The sequence below is a fragment of the Lytechinus variegatus genome, chromosome 2, assembly GCF_018143015.1.
Source record: "Lytechinus variegatus isolate NC3 chromosome 2, Lvar_3.0, whole genome shotgun sequence".
In the NCBI taxonomy this organism is placed as follows: Eukaryota; Metazoa; Echinodermata; class Echinoidea; order Temnopleuroida; family Toxopneustidae; genus Lytechinus; species Lytechinus variegatus.
Window position 1 is genome coordinate 58,046,307 of NC_054741.1, and position 21,242 is coordinate 58,067,548.

Below are 21,242 nucleotides of genomic sequence, written 5' to 3' on the forward strand. Positions count from 1 at the left end.
TTAGTCTCTGGTATGACTCTGCCGAGGATCGAACCCACTACCTCTCGTTCATGAGGCGGACGCTCTTACCATTGAGCCACCATGCCCGGTTATCCATTATGAATCTTAGAAAAAGAAAGATAGAGAGACACACTCGCTGAGAGTGAGTGAGAGAAATTGGCGGAGAAGGGAGACAGAGAGGGGGGGGGGGGCAGAGAATTGGATGAGGAAGGGAAAGATAAATGAGAGTTCGAGAAAGGTAAAGGGTTAAGGGAGGAATAAGTCCACCCCATTAAAAATTAAATTTGAATATGCAATCAAACAGGCCTACTATTTGTGAAATAAGGCGAAATTTCAAAATTTCATAACATTTTTATTTTACTTACTTATGTTGTTGAAAATTTTGGTGAAGTTTGCTTGATTTTTCGTGTTTTTTAAATCAAGTTTTGGAGGGGTCAGGATAGACTTGCCCTTTAAGGATTGAGTGATAAATACATGGCTGGATAAAGTATGCGCGTGTGTGAGCAGAGACACTGAGAGAGTGTGTAGAGAAAGGGCCAGAAGAAGATAGATAGATAGAATAGATAGGTAGATTAAAAACTAGATAGATCCGAAAGAAACACAAAATAAAATTTGTAGACAATGCGTGTTTAAAATTGATATCAGATATTGATGCCATCATTTAGATGTTAATCTCAATTATTATTATTTTTTGCATTCATTAATATTCAATGGAGCATAAAGAATATAAAGAATACAGAAACTTGATTACAATAGTAAATTTAAATTAAAATGCAATGTAAAAATGTAATAGGTCCATGAAAGAGTCGGCAAAGGTCATTGACTTGTCGACTCCCGTCATATACATGTAGAGTGTACATAAAAAAAGATCTACACTATTAAAACAAAAACAAACATGGTATTGAAATCCCCACCCTATAGGCATTGTCGCAGATCTAACTTTTTTTCAATGTACGATTACAGATGAAAATGTAAGACAGTTTTAAAGTCATCGAATAATAAATTCCGTAGTTTATAAGCATGAGCAAAGAATGATATCATGTACCGGTCACACATATTTTCCTTGTTCTGCTACTAGAGGGCGTTGGCCTATTTTGACACAAATTCTCTGAAATATCTCATTTGTTATGGAAGTTATTATACCGTTGTAATCACGGAAAAGGTATTTAGGGAAGTATTTGGGGCTATATTCTCGACACAAACAAAATGAAATAACCCTTTCCGATCCAGGTCTTTTATGGTCTAATTTTCCCAGGTACCCTTTTTGAGGTGCCCTTGGAAAATTCTTGGAGCATGAGAGGGCGCTAAGTGTAACCTTTTCCACGGGAGGTGTGCAGAAAGGCAACTAAAATTTAGTTTATTATTTAATATCAGTGCAGGTTTTGTTTAAAAGGTGACGACTTAACTAGATCTATGCTTCTCTGCAATGGTATAATTGATAATCATCATACGAGTGGTTGAAAAGGGTCACCTAGTGTCTAGATGAATCAGTGTGAGGTGCTCAGTGACAGTCAACGTGAGATGCCCACAACACAGCATCTCACATCGTAGATCACAAATAATGCACTGCAGAATCAATTAAAACAATTCGTCACTGGACACACACACACTCAACAATCGGACAAACAAAATTCGATTTCCCTTATCAATGACGTTCTTGTCTCTTGTACAGTACATAAAACTGGCCGAGGGTCTGTCTGATAATGCAGTTTACATTATCCCATTATACTTTTTCCTGATTTATTAGACATAAATGAGGGTGAAAATGTGTATATACATCTTTCTAATTGTTTTCTTATTCCTTGTCATCCGACACCCTTTTCCATTTCATCATGGAAATCAACGCATGTCGTCAGTAGATTCTAGTCCTATTATAATTATCTGAACCATTTTTGCGATTTTGAAAGGCTCATGATTGCCACACTTTTTCGTAACCTATTCTCAAAATCTCAAATGGTGGCAGCAGATAGCGTTACGTAGTCTATTAAAACAAACCTTTTATAAATAGATCAGAAATATATATATATTAATAAATGAATTTTCTTCGAATATGACTGAATTAAGATTGCATGAGAAAATATTCTAATTCGTAATATCGATATTGTAATGTAATAATTTTTTTTGAGCCAAATAAAAATAAAAAGAGTATTCATTTTTAATCAAGATGTTTGAAAAAAATTCTAATTCTATTTAGCGCCACCAATGTTCGCCACCTGTACATCCTTTTGTGAGCGAGACGGTGAAGAAAAACGCCGTCGACACAAAATCAACCCGGATTTTTAAGGAAATTTCGCTTCGTTCAAGATGTCATACAAAGGTGAGCTTAATGTTATTGATGAATCATATATTTTTGGTTCCAACCGTATACCTTTCAGAGCTCATTTATTACGGATTGACATGTTGTTTAATGTTTGAATCGTGGTGGTGTTATTTATTTCACTCAATTTGCTGTGCGTGAGTCGTGGTGGGACTCCGCGTCCTTTTCTGTATTGAGTGCATTTTCAGATGCCCAAACGCCTGTGTGCAGCCGCGCAGAGCTGTATGAGCTGAGCGAAGGTCGAGAGTTGGGCAGCTGTGCAGTGCTGAACAGTGTGACTGGAGTGTGGATGTTTGCATGGTGTTCAAGCTAAGGCGTGTGACGAGAAGTCCTTGTACTTTCGTAATTTACTCGATGTGTCTGATTTTTAAATTTATGTCTCATTTCACTCACATGCACACAAATTTCTGCCGGCTTCCCAGGCCAAGGCCAAGTTAAATTTGAGGCTGCCTCAGTCAATTTATTTTTTTATCCCCTTTTGCTTTTAAATTTTGGAAATTAAATTTGCCCTAGCCTTGAAAATGTGTAATCTGTGCCATATTTCCACAGCATGCCGTAGCTTACAAATACAATGTAGCTCAGATTAAAGCGGTTCACCGAAAAATGTGCTAAAAATATAGAATTTGTGGTGTTCCTGGTTTGTGATCTTTCTTGCAAATGTAGGATCGTGTCTTCAAAATGTGGGAGCGAAGGACCGCTACAAGTCTGGTTGCATGTGGCAATGCCAATGCACTGACTTTTGAATGCCCTATTCATTCCCATTATGTCAAAAGAACGGCGCATTCTGATGTATCATGGCCGCAAAACATTGAAAATTAACATTGCAATTGAAAAGAGACAAATATGTTCAACAAACCTTGATGCTAATTTATGTTTTGTGAAAAAATTGAATTAAAACAATATTGCTGAAAAGCTCAACATGTCAAATTTCAGGCACTAATTCAATGAACAAGGTTATGATATAACCTTGTTCTCTGTTGGTACTATACTCCATGTGTGGCAAAATAAGATTGGCAATGTTTGGCTTATTTTCTCTCTTTTTTTTAAAACAAATGCTTGATTGTTTCACACTGTCAGATTCCAGCTAGATTACAGCTAGTCATCATATAACATGGGTCTGAAGTAAATCTGGTTCTTTTAAATATTTTTTCAAAATTAGAAATAGAGATAGAAAATGAAAAATTTTCTTGTCATATTACTTTCTACCAATAAAGGGCGTACACAAAAATTATGCCCAAGTTACTAATGAAAAATAAATTGCAACTGTATGGAAACTAGTATTTTGGTCACAAAAGTGTTATTTTAATGATTTTAAAAGTGTGTGTTGTGTACTGCATTTGCATACCATAGTCCTACCTGTAGATTCCCCACAGGCAGTGAGCAAGTGATTTCAAGCAGGTTACATGTACTCTACTATTGCCAATTCAATTTTGAATAACAAAGTTACAGGTTAAGTAAAACCTTGCTATACAATTCCCATAGAAGCACATTGAAATGATTGAATCTTTGTTAATTAGTGCACATTTAGATCGGGATAAGAGAGAGGCTTATCATTTTCACGAGAAGGCCATAAAGTAATGGAAGCCAAAGTAAATTGTAAAGTGTAAAATAAGTGAATTGTGAAATTAAGGTATGGAACAATTCAATGTGCAAGTTTGTCACTAATGTACATGTTCAGGTTAATGATGTATTCATTTTGTTTGAATTGTCCTTAGTTTTAATTTACATGAAATATGTCAAAACTCTCCCCCTTTTTTCAAAGCATTTTTTGTCCTTAAACTATTCGCAACATTATATGCTTGCTTTTATGTTGCAGGGAGTCGGATGACTGGCACAAGCCGGGTGTTTCCATGTCCTGACCCGGATGCCCCTCCGGTCATTCCCACCAAGATCTTCTCAAGCAGTACCATTGTTGAGAAAATGATGCTTAATTGCAGTGGATGTTCCACCCTCCAGGTAAATATTAGTCCCATTTCTATGGTCAAGTACACATACGTCCCAACAAAAATTTACTTAAATGAATAGAGAAAATCAAGTTAGCATTATGTTGAAATTTCATCAAAATCAGACGTATAAGAAAGTTTTACAATAAAGAGAGTGATTACCCCCCCCCTTCAAGTGTAATTGGGAGAAGATGTTATACAATAAAATACAAAAGAAATTTTGAGTTTAGTACAAAATGTGTCACTGATTGGGGGGCTTTCTTCGTCTTTTAATTTTTTTTGCACATGTGATTGAATATTGTAAAATTTGTGTTTTGTGGTAATATTATTATTAATGTGACAATAAACTTTTTTTTACCTCTACCAGGATATTGTGCACCTTGACCTGTCCAACAGGCGCATCTCTACCCTAGACCCGGCAGTGTTTTCTCGTATGAGCAGCCTGGTAGATCTGAACCTGACTAACAATCGCCTGACTGGTTTCCCTCTCTCACTGGGACTGCGTCACCTCAAGAAGCTCAACTGTAACAGCAACCTCCTCAAGTCTGTGCATACCCTGGAGCAGTTCCCCAGTGTAGAGGAGCTTCACATCGAGAACAATGAGCTCACTGTGAGTGAACTGATTGATGTAACCCATCAACTACCGAATTCTCTCAATCCCATTAGTAGCAGCAAAAGACACCTCACATAGGAAATTAAAGTTTGGATTCTGTTGGTGATTTTATGCAGAATATGATATTCATACTCATGCATGACCAAGTAAAAAGAATTTGAAAAAATGGGGTATAATTTTCCTGGTATCACATTGTAAAGTTTTAGAGAAATTTGATTACTGTATTCATAATCTTTGCTATTTCTTACTATTTCTTAAATGAACATTGTATATTTATTTTATTATCCGATTTAGGTTGCTGACCAATACATTGCAGTCTACATGCTTCCCAAGTTGAAGGTGTTGAATGGAAAAGAAGTTGATCTTAGAGAAACAATCCTCAACATGGAAGAGACACTGCAGGAACAGGTTTGTATACGTATTTGGGTAGCATTTCATGAACTAATAATCAGGGATTTTCACTGACTGTTTGTTGTAAGCTACTGAAATTCTTGCATCTGATAGACCAATCTTAATTTGTTGATGAAAATCAATGGCAAGATGCTTGATGAACTCTCCTCCCCTTTAAAGTCAGGATAACTTTACTTGTTGGATTTTTGTTATCATCTTTGCATTGCATACATACTAAAGATATGTTTGGCACTGTGAGTGCAATGCATGTGGGATGTGAAAAAAAGCCTTTGTATTGTGTTCTTAATACCTTTGAACTCTTGATTCTGTAGCTCTTCTGTGGTCTATTATGTGAGGTAGTGTGAATGAAAAAAGTTGCATCCTTTGTTTCTTTTTGCCATTCCTGTTCATGGTTCTTATAAGCAGGATGTGCCTTGTTCACCATTCTATTCTTTGTAGCTTATTGATTGGGAATGCATAGCAATGATACATTAGATATCTTGGACTGGGGAATATTGAAGAATAGTCTATGTATGGGATCAAAATGCCCCTTTGATGATTAAAGATGATTCTGTGCTGTTTATGCCCAATTAATATTACACCTATTCTAGAGCCTTTTATATACGTTTATTATCATCGTGTGTAAGTGGGGAAATGTATGTGTAATGGAAGTGGTGTAGTAATGGTTATTTAGAGGACTGTTGAATGTATTTTAAGCTGGAAGCACAAACCGATTAAACCAGTCATTTTAAACCATTGCTTGACTCCCCTTTTATACAGCCCTTGATACTGAGATGGCACCATGACCATGGGCTGCAGAAGGATATTCTAATTATGGGTCATTGGTCACCATAGTCTTGCTTTCCTACAGACCTTATATACCTTTTCTCCTCTGCCTAGGAAGCATTCCAACAAGATTTTGAATACAATATAATCTGATCTTGTTTGAAATCACCTACTTGCATCATAAGCACCCTGAGTATATTACAAGAGAATCAAGTTTGTTCAGTTTTATGGGAATCTTGTAAGTCCAATGACCAATACCCAATTGAAGATCATTTTGGATGTGCTGATAAAAAGGGCCTTATGTCTTTTTCTGACTGTTTGTGACAGGTGCATATCTTGTGGGCGGAGAGCTGTGCTCCTCTGTTGAAGGACCCGATGAGCAGGGCAGAAGTCCAGATGCTGGAACAACAGTTCATTGAACTTCTCAAGAATCAAGTTCAGTTTGGACCTGATGCTCTCACAGATTTCACTCATCACATGGTAATATTTAGATGTTGTGTACATAGAATATTGTCGCCTGGTATGTGCATGTGCAGTCATTTTCAATTCCTGTGCTGCTGGCATAAGAGCAAGCACATGCTATTCAAAATGTACAGTTGGAGTTGAGGCCCCTATTCCCTATCAACAGGACCTAAAACTTTCTCATATGGACCCTGCATCTTTATTCAAATTGCAACATTTTGATGTAGTCTTACAATTCTCTCTTCACTGGTGAAGTAACACATAAAACATGCATAACACAATATTTGCCAAGAAATAAGATTCATTTTTTATTACACTTCCAGAAATTTACTGTCTGAAGTTTTCAGATCATGACAACTTTGCCTCGTTTCATTTGAATCACAGGTATCTGACTGTTTACTGTGATAATTGTGTTAAACACGGACTGTCAGATAAAACATCCAACAAGTCCATTCATGAAGTGCTCCCTAGAACAAAGCGAAAGAAAATGAATTAACAATAAACAAAAATTTGCTGATTACAAGAATTCTTGATTTTGTACCCCCCCCTTATTTTCAAATCTAACCAAGTCAAGATATTGATTTGGAGCTTGTGAAAATGTATTTGATAATTACATTTGTTTTCCCGATTAACACCACTTACATCAGATGTTTGAGATAATGTTGTTTCGTCTTATACCCATAGCTCACTGTATTGGCAGAGAAGTGTGTTAGGCAGATGACTGCTCATCTACGTAAGATTGCTGAGCCTGGCACACCCATATCTAAAGTTCAGATTGTTGTAAGGAATGAGACTGGAGGGTCTGCAAGCAAGGCTATAAGCAATGGAAGTGCAGCTGCACTGGCTAAATCTGTGGAGAAAAGACAAAACCAAGGTAAGTCTTATGAATAATAATTATAATAACAGCATGTTTACCCGGGGTAGCCACTTCAGTTCCGAAAACTATTCTCCCAGCATGCCGTGCTTTCATTATTACCCCGGCTTTAGCTGGGTTGCCTTAGCGCTTAAGCATTCCAGGAATTTCTTTCTATCGGGTACCCATTCACCTCACCTGGGTTGAGTGCAGCACAATGTGGGTTAATTTCTTGCTGAAGGAAATCACACCAGGAATCGAACCCTCATCTCTCGATTTGAAAGACGAGAGTCATAACCACTAGACCATGATGCCCCCATGAATGAATCAATAATCAATGAATCAAGATTTCTTTAAAATTTTGATAAGCAGTGTTGTACAATTTGAAATTACTGTATTCTGTTTTGCCAGGCCTGGCAGTGTGTGAAAATATGTGGTACAAGAGAAATTTGGCATAACTTTGAAATTTGAAAATATTTCCCTGGTGAAAAAAAACCATGACACACTGTACACATAGCTCAATATCCACAGGTCAAGTGTGGTCAGATTCAAGGGGGGGGTCAGAAATTTGTCTCAGTAGCCTAATTAAAATGGGGTGAAGCATGGAAGTGACCATTTACATCAGTATCGCTATCTTGAAGTATATGCATTCACTGCAAGACATGCTGATTGTATTTATACTTACACAGCACAATCCAGTGAACAAGAGCCTGCCCAGAAGAAGGCCAAGGCAGTACAGGGAGGTGCCACCCCTAAGGGCAAGGTCCCTAAGACATCGGCAAAGAAAAAAATGATAGAGGCCCAGAAGAGGCAAGAAGCTGGGGTAGTTGATGCGGATGATGATACCAAACCAGAAGTCAAAGAAGAAGAAGAGGTGGATGATGAGGACGAAGAAATGGAAAGCCAAGATTCTAATCAGGTGAGATGATCAAAATGTAACACAAAACATGCCCTTAGTAGGGCTTTGCTTTCAACTTTATTTGCAGTATGACCTAGGACTTCAATATTTAGACAATACTTGGTAGATGAAATGGTTATGTTTATGACATCACAACTTCTCAATATGCAGGGTATCACTGGCAGAATAAAACCCCATCTCTCATTCAGGCATTAATGTTCTTGTCAAAAGGTTGTTACCTTCCCAATTTTTCCCCCTTTCGGTGTCCCATTGTGGTTTTGAGTGCTACCATATACTCATGCCTCTTTGAATATTTAGGCCTACATGTATTCTCTCAAAAGATGTTTCAATTGCACCATGGTACAAAACTTTGGAATATGCAGATATCTTGTTCTATTGTGCTTTGATTAGGTGCTCTTTAGCAAAAGCCCGCATTTAAAATTTGACTTTTTCAAGGGTTTGTAATAAAATAAACATAATTATGTACACAAATCTGCTTAGTCCATGGTGTAATACCAGGGCACAATAGAAACCTCTGAGAATTCAGCCCGTAATGTTCAAAGATGGATTTGATATTTCATGCATTATATTCATACTACATAAAAAAATGTTCTGATAAATGTTTATCTGAATTTCTCTTCCAGCTGTTACAAGCTACTGAAAAATACATGCTTCCTATTGACCATGTTAGTCAGTGGAAATTAGGCCCGTTTCGGGTACACGTGTACACGCACGGTCAAGTCAGTGCACGTGTACTAAATTCCATCACCGTGTACACGGTAGCATCTGCATAAACAAGCTCACAGCCTCACATTAAATCTTAGTTCTCAGACACTGCACATGTTTTAATTACTAATATGTCAACATATTTCAATTAATCCAGAGTGAGTTCACTTCCAAAATCGCCAATTTAATCCACATTCTTTCTGGAGACTCACGTTTTTGTACCACGAAATCGGCACGAAATGGGTCTGCTCCGGTCTCAAAAGCTCGAAAGCGTTGCTCAATCACACTCAGAGTCAATTTGAGAATCACCAATTGCGATAGCGATCATCGCTACAACTTACGTGTTATACGCTCGCACACAAGCCTACAAACAAACGCTCTTCAAATTGGCAACATAATAATGAAAATTAATCGATAACTTCAGTTACACTTATTCTGCAGCGATCTGTGCATGCATGTACGGTACAGTATACAAAATGCGCATCCACCGAGCGTTGGCGATAGCTAGGGCCCTGCACTGATTTTCTTTTGCATTCTTTATTAATTTAATGCGCTGCTAAGCCGAGTAAACTTTTAATTTGCACCAATTTTTGTGGATTGATACTTCAAACTTCTCAGGTAAGCTTTAAAACCGTGACTTAGGCTATATAGACCCCTTTTTATGACATATTGATGCGGGTCCGTGTCGACATGAAAACAGAACTCGCTCTCACAGTGTTTACAACGTGTACACGACCGAAAAACACGCCGTGTACACGTGCATCAAAAATGGACTTTCAAAACGGGCCTAGTGGAAATCACTAAAAAACGCATTATTGAAATGCTCCCCTGTTTGACTTGATTGGTAAGAGTGTAATTGAACATCTTTCCTTAGGTCCCGCCAGCGCTATGATAAAGATACAGCCATTTGTTCACTTGTAAGCCTATGGCAAGCCATGTGCTAGAAAATTGCAATCAGGGCTCCGTAACACAAAGGTTTGCGATGAATAGCAAATATGAAAGAACACTTCTGATTGGTTCCTAGTCATTATTTTGCGCCAAACGTGCATGTAACATTGATCTTGATTGGTCAGTTCATTTAGTGATTGATCGCTAATCTTTGTGGAGCCCGGTTATAAAAATTGAGTGTTTTTCTTTAGGTTACACCCCCTTTTCGGATAGCATAAAGAATCGGTGTATTGAATTTGTATTATATTTTATTTTATGTTTGAATTTTGAAGGAATGTGGTATTGCATATGAGCCTGTTCATCTTTTGAGATGCCATTCTGTAGACAACGATCCAACAGACTGCAAGACCAATGTATGGAAATGTGCTTTCGAACCGAACCCTGAAATAGACGGTAAATTTGCTTTAAGTTTAACATCATTTTCATAAAATCGATACCCCGGTAATAAAAGCAACAGCATTGCATTATAATCTTGTTACATATCAAAATGTTTAATAATTGGTAAGCAATGTTCTGGGTCCACTTGGTAAAGAGTTGCGACCAATTCAAATTGATTAACAGAGTTACTACAGAATGATGATATATATTTTATAGGCACTATTGATAATTAATAAATGTATGAATAACATTCTTGTGAAGGTAACAATAACTGGAGATACCATCGCTTAATACTGGAAAACAGTTACATGTACTTTAGAATGAAGGTGTTATTCTGTTGCGACCAAGTATTTGACTTTTTTAATTATCTGTTGTTTTTATGGATTGTTTTAGATGTTAAATAATATTTCTGTTCTGGTGTATTTTAGGTAGTAATTTTTGTTCCAAATTTAATGTATCATTTGCATAATACTGTTAGGGGACAAATGGATCATTGAAGTGAATTTTGTGTTCTGTAACAGGTGCAAGTAAATGGACTGTTGCAACGTGTGGCAGTAACCAAGTGTGTGTCATTGACTGTAACTCTGGAAAAGTACTCAAGAAATATCAACACACAAGAGAGAAAGAGGTAAGTTTCCTAATTGTCTTTGTAGTTGCTATTTTATTAGTTAGACTTGTCTGTGATACCTTGATATTTTTTTGGAGCTTAAAATGCCTTTTAAGGTCAAACTGACATGAATACATGCTTCCCACTGAATATGACTACAAAAGAATGCTCATATGATGAAATTGGCGAGAATTTACTCATAATCACCCATTTTCTGCTTGTGGACGATAAATAAAAATCCTGATATTTATATTTTGGGTTCTTTTGTTGGAGAATGGGATTTTTTATCTTTTTAGAAATCTTTATAGCTATTACAAGAGTATTCTTCATCTACTCAACTTATCATTTCTCTCCTGTCTTTATCTGTAATGTTTTCATAGTAATTAAGCTGTGTTGCCCTCACTGAGCTAACCACCGTTCAGACCTTTCAACCATTCAGAATTTGGAAGTAAGAATATGCAGATACCTTTCTGAGGTTGTGATATCAAAACAATTTCCTTTTACTCCTGATGACTTTACTGCACAATCCTATGCTGAATACTGATCCCCCCTCTTTTTGAGCAAAATCATTTACAGTTAAATGAGTTGGTGGGTGTGCATCATTACCCAATATCGTGGTATTTATGTTGATTCGTATCCATTTTATAGGAGTTCTACTGCATAGCATGGACCAAGCTTAGCGTCATCACCGAACAGCAACGGAGACCCACCACCGTCCTTGCCGCAGGAGGGGTACGAGGTACCATCAAACTACTCCACACCACCCAGTTACTCTGCTATGCCGAGATCAAATGCGAGAAGAAAGGCAAACCGGTAAATTGCCTGCTCTTCCATCCAAAGAGACCCACATGGCTATTCTGTAAGTGGCAAAATTCTCTCTTTTTTATTACTTGAAAAGTGCACTTTAATGATGTTGTGATTTGGTTTTCCTTTCGTTCCTATCTTCAAATAGGTGATTGATTTTGGGACAGGTTAACAATTAATTTTAAGCCACTTCCTCAGAATTAATTTTTTCGATACCTTGACAATGAGATAAGCCCTCGAAGAAAGATAAAAGTTCTAGAAATATATTACCCTGTTCATATACAGTCACTCTGAAAGAATAACATGGTGATTGATATAGGGTTTTGAGTATTCTGTTGTCAAGCAATCTCTCTTGGTTAGAACGAGAAAGTGACATCACCAGCATGCAAGTAGTATGAAATGAATGATTGATGATTATGTGAAACCTTGTCTCCACCCCTTTTTGTACCCCCCTTTTTGACCAAGGTGGTTCAGAAGACATCACTGTTATCGATATTGGCATTCCTCAAGGAGCAGATCTCAAGACGAGACACAAGTAAGTTCAAATACCACCACATATGAGGAATGCCAGGTTTTATCTCCCTTATTCGATATTCATGACAAATGCTAAGGAAGAAAAGAATTCGTTCAAATTAATTTGTATGCTCCTATTGTCTTTTATACTTCATCTCGTCAAATTATTTGCTCTTATACTTTTCACTTCAAAATTGGGATCTTTACTGGTTTTACCATTATATGCTGGTAACAACACTCAAAGTGATTGTAGTGTAACATTCACTTTGATGAAGTAGACCCAATACAGTCACCAGGATGATCACTGTGATAGGGCTATATTGTAGTCATTAGTTCTTAGACTGTAGATTTCTTATTATGCCCAAAGTACTAACAATGAATTGGACACTTCCAGTTGTGTCAAAACTTCTAAAGAGATGGGATTTTCATTCTGAATATATCAACAGAGACCGTAGAAGTACAAGGTTATGCTGACACAGTAATTTTTCTATTCGGCTGGTGTGCTTAAATTGGATACAGAGAGAGTTACAGAAGCCTTGGGAAGGCTTCAGATACCTGTAAAATTAAAGTGTAATGCCAGAGATTCTGCAAATATGAACAGAACACCCATCTTCCTCCCACAAGAAACAATCATATTCAGTTTCTTTGTATACTCTAATCAGAAAACTATTCACATTGGAAGCACCTGGTAGATGTCTTGGTTTGGTTATCTGCCCCAAGTCTAACTTCTTAATGGCTGGCTGTGACAATGGCTGCTACGGATGGGATATAGATGTCAAGGGACCAATGTCCAAGAGAGAAAAGTGAGTACTTAACTTTGATTGAAAGTCAGTAATACACTAAATCTTGTCAATAAAGACTCCCCAAGGGACGCAAAGAAATGTTGAAAAGGTTGTAGTTTTCTTTAATTAAAGAAAAGTTCCTTAAAATATAAATTTAAGTTGTAGTTACTTAATTTCAAAACGAGTTTGTACAGAATTCTTTTAAGTGACCAATCACCCAAGTGTCTGTAATGTATCCATACAAAATCAGTGCCAAAGGATTCTGGAAGATGCTGCAAAATTACCGAGAAATCAGCAAAAGAACCATAGAATCTTATAGAATTGTCAGGTCTTTTTCCAAACACTAATAATACACTTTCCCGCATGTGCATATTTGTGTTGGCAATCTTCATTGTGATTGTTTTCAGCTTAGATTTCATTATTGCATAGAGTTCAGTTGATGTAACTTTACCTCAGTTTGATCTGGGATAAAGTTGACATTTCAGCCTGGTTTTATAGACTTTCTTATGAAACCAGTGTTTACTGCAGCAACTTTCATTTATCTTTAAATCCTATTTCAATGGGGGAAATTGTTCATTTGGAAATCCAACTGGAGGTCTCTATAGACAGGTGGTCCCTAAAGTGGGTCTGACTTTATATACCCCATGATAAGAAAAAGGAAGTACATGTATAGGCAAGCCATGATATCCAACCCATCCAAAAGTTCATGCCTTATATTTCTACTACTATTAATTGCACATGTTTGTTTATATATTACAGGAGCCACAATGTAGAGTTTCTGTTGCCAAGCAAGGCAAGGCTAATGGGGGATGAAGAAGAGGAAATGGAAGATGATAGTGAGAAAGAGGGAGACATGATTGATGGACTTGCTCTCCTTAGAAATGATCTCATTGGTGAGTATTGCAATGTATTGGTGACTTCAATTGTACTGTTTTCTGTTCACTGTTTTTTGTGCAACTGGTACATTTTTTAATTTCCAGGCTGTAAAATTAACAAAGTATGTTTATTTTGGGCTAAATTTTCTACGTTAGATACATTGAGAAGTCTGCAAGTCCCAACATTGTCATTGATTAAGCAACTTGATTATTTATTTTGACTTTTGAATATGTCTTTAGACCACTGGCAAATGATAGACCATAATCTGAAATCTACATAATGCTGCTGTATAATTATCTGTGTAATGTAATTGCAGTGGATATGTTTTGAATATGATGCATGTATTGTTTATCTTTATAGCAAGCAAAGTGGCCTGTGATGGCGCCATTCACGTATGGAGTCTGTCCAAGTCTCGAAAGCGTCAGGTACCTGGTAGCAAGGAGGTTACGATCAATCCTCATTACACCTTGGAATGGTGCGACTCGGACAGTGTATATCTTGACATTGGAACGTGGCCTGGTATGTCTAATTGCTTTTTGTCAGACATTGTGTGTGATGTTTTACAAGCGTTGAAATTGTTTAATACATTGGATGTTATATATCCAAACATTCAAATATGACCCGAGAATGTCAAACACGCTTTTTTGGTAAGTAGTCGTATTCAATGTGATAAACCATTAGAACTGTTCAACTTAGATAGTGTTTTTAAGGGCAGTTCTAAATAATGACCTATTCATTTTGTATTTCCAATCCCCCATATTTTTTCCATTTCGTACTTCACTTCATGAACTTCCCAAGCCTTGATTAAGAGCATTAAAAAGTTGAAAACAATGACATATGAAGGAAAATTATATGCACTGCACACATATAGACTGATATAAAATACTGTAATTATGTTTTCGTTCATTTCCCTTGTTATATTGTACTTCATATTCTTTTGTAAATTGACCCTTTCAGCATGTGCTGCTGGTCAAGCTTTATGTGCATTATATACAAATAAATCAATAATAGAATAATAAATGTGGGACTATACCTAAATTGTTGGCCTAGCAGTTTCAGTAAGGCCTGAGTCATGTCTGAATTTTTTTGATCGGGGATCCGCTGGTGTTGCGCTGGTTGGAAACGTTCATAAAAAAGAAGAGAAAAATATTATAAGATGGGGAAAAAACTTTGAATATTTTCTCGGTGGAAACCTGGGTTATGATTGGTAGGACTGAATAAAACATTCCCGATAATTATGTTAAGATATTCAAAAGAAGAAAATGTTAAACTATCTGTATGTATTGCATTGTTTTATTGGAATACTGGAACTGAAATTCAAAACTGGAACTCGCACATATCGGACAGATTCCGGTAGTCCATTTGTTCCGACCCAGGCCTAGTTTCATGTACATGTATTTCCTGATATAATTGTTTATGTGATGACATGTAAAGAGCAATCCTTTTCATATATTCAAATATTCGTCCTATACAAGTGCGTAGGCGGGGGGGGGGGGGGGGTGTTGGATGCTCTGGGTGCACGTTCACCCTCCCGCTGAGGCAGAAGAGTTCTGACACTGGAAAGCAAACAAAACTTGCACCCCTTCTTCTGCATTCAACGGCTGATTTTCCAAATTTAGTTCCACCTCCCTAAGATGTGCACCCCCATGCCACTTTAGTTCCACCTCCCCATTCTCAAACCAAGTATGATAAGAATGAATAATTGTGTTGCCTTTGTACCTTTTACAGGATGCGGAGTATTGGTCAGTGGTGATGATCAAGGAGAGGTCTGGGTCTACGATGTCAGCAAGAAGTGGAATACTAAGATCAAGAAACCAGTTAAACCAAGCCAGGTGAGTTACAGTCCTTTGCAAAGTGAAGGTTCGATCGTCTGTCGATGCATTGTTGGTCTTATTGAATAGCCATGGCCTTCTTGAATGGTATCAGGGAAAAATATTACACTGGGGTGGGGGTGATTTATCCTCCCAAAATGCAGCTCGAAAGAGCCCTGTAAACTAAGAAAAAAAGTAGCCCTGGAAATCCCATTCATTACATTAATAAAGCTTATCCAATGTTCCAGATTTAGGCTGTAAGTTGTGAAAAAGTACCCCCAACCCCCCCCCCCCTCCAAAAAAAAAGAAGAAATGCCTGAATGGTATGCACTATGCAGTCTCATTAATGTCACCATAACTGTTTTCTTTATGTGCACTTGAAAAGAGGAATAACAGCAAGGCTCCATATGCAGGCACAAACTACAGCATGTTAAATTCAGTATCTTGAAAAAAGCGTTTCTTCTGGGAGAAGAGGACCTATTTCCTGTAAAATATTTTGTGTTTACAAACAAACATTACCTTGCATGTTGTCTACTATGAATGAGCATTCAGATTTTGATACTCTGAATACTTCTGTATGTAACTCGCGTTTTATTTGTCAGTGGTTGATAACCAATGCTAGTTGTCTTGCTGTATACTTAATACAGCGGTAATTCAAAGTAGATTAAGATATAGATCATTTTTGCTTGTTTCATATGAGAAAATAGGATGATTGTTTTGTTCAACCAGTAACATGATCTTGAATAAAACGAAAGAAAATGTTGCCCTTGGATAATACTTGAATGTTGATAGGTAATTGTGAGCTTTTCTGTCTCAACTCCTTCCCTGTTTTCTAAAATTTTTCTTTAAAATTGTATTTCAGTTTGGAATTTTGTTAGCTTGTTTAATTGCTATGGGGCTTTTCTTCCTCTCTGGTCACAAATAAGTGCCCAATGAAATTGGTACATGTAATTGTCAGAATTACTGTGATGTATTTGTACTTGGTAACCTGATTATCCTGTTCATTTTGGTTTTCTCATATACAGCTTCTTCCTTGGCCTGAAAACAATGAACAAGAGATGGAGGAGGAAGAGGAACCTAAGGTCAAGGAGATATCAGATCAAGAAGCTGAAGCAATCCTCAAACAACGGGAAGCGGAAGAGGCAGCCGGCGAGCAACAGGAGGAAGAAGTCAAAACCGAAGAGAAGGCTCAAGAACAATCTTCCGATGCCACTGTTGAAAAGCAGGAAACGGCAGAGAGTGCAGTGGCACAAGTTCTAGAGGAAGTGGTCACTCAGGTTGTGGGCAATGATGAAAGAGAAGAAGCTGTTGTTGTTCAGGAACCAGCTGATCAGCAAAAGGGGGAGACACCAGTTGATGGACAGGAAGTGAATGCAGAAACTGCAAAAGAAGCAGCAGAGGCTGCACCAAAGGATACCAATGAAGGAGAGGTCGCTGAGGAAAAGGCCAAGGAGGAAGAGGTTGCCGATTCTTCAAAAGCAGCTGAGAGTGAACAAGAAAAGACTGAAGAAGCAGACAAAGCAGAGGCAAAAGAAAACGATCAAGATGCTAAGGTGGAAGAAGTGGAAGAGAAGGTGGGAAATGAGGCAGCAGAACCACAAAAGAGGGGGCGAGGACGACCTAGAAAGTATGTTTCTTCAGAAGCTCCGAAGGAAAAACCACCAAGTACTCCATCAGGAACACCAAGTACTCCATCAGGAACACCAAGAGGAAGGGGTAGACCAAGGAAAACATCAATTACTAATGATGATAAAGACTCTGAAAAGCAAAGAGATCAGACACCCAGAGCAGCAGCACCCGGGTCAGCAGCGCAGACTGCAAGGGCAAGGAGGGAAGCAAAGATCCAGGAAGCTGCCAAGAAAGCCAAGTTGGCTCAGATCAAAGCTGAGAAGAAACTTGAGGAGAAAGCCAGGAAGAAGGCTGAAGCAGAGCAGGCAAAGGCAGAAAAGGCTAAATTGAAAGCTGAGAATGCCAAGGCAAGGGCTGAGATCGCAGAATTAAGACAATCCTTGAAAAAGTCCAAAGGGGCTGAAGAGCTTATCCTGGCTGACTCAGAAGACAGAATCATCGTCAATGACGTTGCAATCAGCTCTGACTGTAAATTCATTGTCTCTGTTACAAACAAGAACCTGATTTGTGTGTGGCAGAGAGTATAATCATAACCTATGTGTGTTTATATATAGTTTCCGAGTTACCATATTTAGAATTGATCCTTATCTGCAACCCAAGAGGACAAAATGTTACACACTGCTTTGTAAATTTTCTTGGATGGTAGAATTGTGGCCTTGGTGCAAAACAGACAATACCTAAATGACTTGTTCTAGTATGAATCCTGTTGTATAGGGCTTAATGTAGAACTTTGATCAGGAATGTTTTAGTATCAGGACCCTGTTTCATAATGGTTGTCATCAATTACAAGTTGTCAAATAACTTAGTTATTATTGGTCAGAAACACTCTACTGTGGAACCTGTCTTTGCATTGACAGTTGTCATTGATAGCTTTTATATGTGAAACAGGGCCCAATTTTTTTTTATCCCAAGATTACATTATGCCCAAGTCCTAAGGTTGAAATTCTCAAACCTTATGGTTTTGGGGTTTTATTTTGTTTGAGTTGTAATGAAGCAAGCTACATGTACACGCTATCTTGTTGGAATTTTCTGAAATTCGGTCATGTACATGCTTTCTTCCTTCGCTGTCTCTTTTCCCCCCAGAACACGTGACATATATGTAGCCTCTAAATTACTTCTTATGAGCTGGGACTTGAAGAATTACATTTACCTCCCAGTGCTCTATAGTTTTCACTACCTAGAAATCGAAAATGATTATGAAATCTTATCTGGATGCAGTATTTTATTTTATTATGAATATTGGATGATTGTGTTACAGATGTAATATTTTAAATTTTCTTTCCCAATATGGAAACTTTCTGGAAGAACAAGAATTCCTCAAATTGAATAATGCATTGATGAATTACTCTTCTAAATTATATTTATTTTCTTCCAAGTGTAGAGATGAATTATTACAATGAATTTAAATGACACTTTGTGCTTACTTCACTCCAAAGACAATCATGATTTTCCTGCAAACATTCATTTGTCTTATGTCCATCTATGCACAATGTTTGTTAAACGTGGTATATGTTTGCCTATCAATGTTTTTATTTTTAATGTGGTTATTTCAACTTTAAAGCTTTTGTTTTAACTGTTAAAATTTGCTTAAGAAGTTCATAAGCGTTTTATTACCATTGACATAATTTCATATTTTCAATATTCGGGCAGTTGAACAGTTACTGTACATGTAGGCACATTGTTCGATTGTATACTTGTTACGCTACCATTCTCTCTGCGATAATTTACTTGTCATTTCTGCCGAACACCTTTCATCAAATACTTTCAATCTGATCACTTTGATTGCCCAAGCAGCCACAATGTGTTTATTTTTAGGAGTGTTTGTGGTTAGTTTCAATTTTATATTTTTAAGGAAGTATCAGCAATGATTTTCTGGTGTTCTGATTTTTATGCTGGTCATAGGTTTGCCTGATATTGTTAATGCAATGTACTTTTGAAATGAATTTTGACTTGATTTTGTCATTATTGGGGATATTGACCCTTAATGATCTGAACGACATAACATTTCTTTTAAATTCCCTACGACAAAATTGTCTGCCAAACCATCAACTTTGAACCCTATTGAACCGTGTATCTTCCTGGAATCACTCCACACTGTATATTATGTATGTTTCATAGATGTATATTAGGTTTTTACATTCCATATTCTTGTCAACACTATTGATGGATAGAGATACAGAGATAGAAAGAGGGGGGTGTGGGGATTTTCCTTGGAAATTTAATGTGTAGCCCTTTAATTTCTTTCTGTTTTGTACCATTTTTTAAAAACCTCCCAGGGCTCAATTTCATAGAGAGCTTCACTGATTAAAACCACTCTCAACTATGGGAAGCCAGCGACGACATAAGTCTACATGCCCATGTCAAAGTATAGTGCTCTCCAGAATATGGTATTTTTGTTGCATGTTTGATTGATAACGTGAATTGGGTGAACAAATTCAAAAGACAATGTGAACAGCTTGGTAAATTGCAATAAGTAGGACAACCCTACCTGTCCACGTTTCAATCACTGTGTTGCCATAAAGATAAAATTTTACTCTGTGTATGTTTATTACAATGCTACACAGTCTTGAGACAAATAATGGCATTGCTGGCTTTCCATAGATTCATGTCTGTTATTGTCTGAGATGGTGCCCAACTCCTATCCTTGAATTACATGCCGAAAGTTTTTTTTTGTTAAAGGTGTGACATTCTGATGGTAATTCTTCCCTTTTCTTGTCAGGTTTTTTTCCTTCCGTGTATGCAATGTTTAGAGTTAATACTTGAAGGGAAAGTTTGATAGCAAATAGAACCATAATCATGTCAAGGTTTTAGGATCCTTAATGGATGAATGTTTCAAGGGGAGATGTTTTTCTTTTAGGTGTGGTTTTAATAAGACTGTATGTACAACATTTTTAGAGTATCTGATGGCCATATCATGTGCTTGTAAATAACACAAAATTGCCTTGGTTCGATTCAGCTGGTTGGAATGTTGATTTATATTTTTGTTATTTAGCTATCATGTTGCTCATCATTAGAATGTTTTAAATCCATATGAAGAGTGCATGTGTTTACCTGTTGAATATATTTGATTTTTTTTTTTCTTAAAATCATTGAGGAGTTTCTTCAGATTATGCTGTTTATGTACTTCCCGTGATGTTGTATATAAAGACTTGAACATTTAAGTTCATGTCACAGCAATTGTAATTAAAAACACAAAAATTTTGAAACCTTACAGTTATTGTGTGCATCTCAGTTTTAATGGTATCTCCTTGGTTAAGTAAGATATGCAGTAAAAGTACATGTATGTCCTCATATCTTTCAGTCTGGAATTCTGCAAACATTTTCTTATTACTTGTCCTCACATTCATAGACAAAGCGAAGGGAAATAGGGGAAAACTGATAAGCCCTTTTGAATCTTTCCCAAAAGGTGCTATCCATCTTTCAGAGCAGTGATCCCACATTCCCAGTTTTCTATTGAAATGTGAAGATCAGTAATAAGCTGCCCCCACATGAAAGGTTCTGCTCGGTTGAAAGGATATATTATGCACAACCAACTATGTAAATGCTTTCTTCTTCCCCATTCAATTGCTGTCCTTATTTCTTTCTTCCAATCCCCCTGTGCATTCCATCTTCCATTTTCCTGCTCTCTGCTCTTTGTTTCCTCTTCACTCCATCCCTCTCCTCTTTCCTACTTCTCTTGCCATTTTAGCTTCTTCCCTGTATCCTCCATCTTGTCTCTCCCCTTATATTAGCCCTCCCCTCCACCTTTTCTCTCTACCTCTCACCACACTCCCCCTGGGCCCAATTTCATTCACAAAAAAAACGCTATGATGGCAATCAAAAAGCAGAACTTTCTGTTATGTTTGTTGGCATTCCTAATCGACTTATTCTTATATTGGTAATTAGAAAAGCAGCTTTATCATGTTA

General features: G+C 37.2%; 1 protein-coding gene across 1 annotated transcript; it reads left to right on the forward strand.

The window, feature by feature from the left end:
- The first annotated feature begins 2,213 nt into the window (after nt 1-2,213).
- On the forward strand, nt 2,214-20,547 carry LOC121408464 (leucine-rich repeat and WD repeat-containing protein 1-like). Its single transcript, XM_041599943.1, has 16 exons — nt 2,214-2,317; nt 4,134-4,273; nt 4,628-4,870; nt 5,168-5,281; nt 6,377-6,529; nt 7,196-7,385; nt 8,054-8,283; nt 10,209-10,329; nt 10,836-10,942; nt 11,570-11,780; nt 12,191-12,260; nt 12,901-13,041; nt 13,780-13,913; nt 14,257-14,415; nt 15,625-15,728; nt 16,733-20,547. Exons 1-16 carry the CDS (start codon nt 2,305-2,307, stop codon nt 17,861-17,863), a joined length of 3,261 nt encoding a protein of 1,086 aa, XP_041455877.1. The 5' UTR covers nt 2,214-2,304; the 3' UTR covers nt 17,864-20,547.
- Nucleotides 20,548-21,242: the final 695 nt, after the last annotated feature.

What these genes read in the sequence shown, in the direction of transcription:
- LOC121408464 (XM_041599943.1), top strand. An exon ending in TCGAGAACAATGAGCTCACT is followed by an intron (nt 4,871 to 5,167) that starts GTGAGTGAACTG and finishes TATCCGATTTAG; the next exon opens with GTTGCTGACCAATACATTGC. An exon ending in ACCGAACCCTGAAATAGACG is followed by an intron (nt 10,330 to 10,835) that starts GTAAATTTGCTT and finishes GTTCTGTAACAG; the next exon opens with GTGCAAGTAAATGGACTGTT.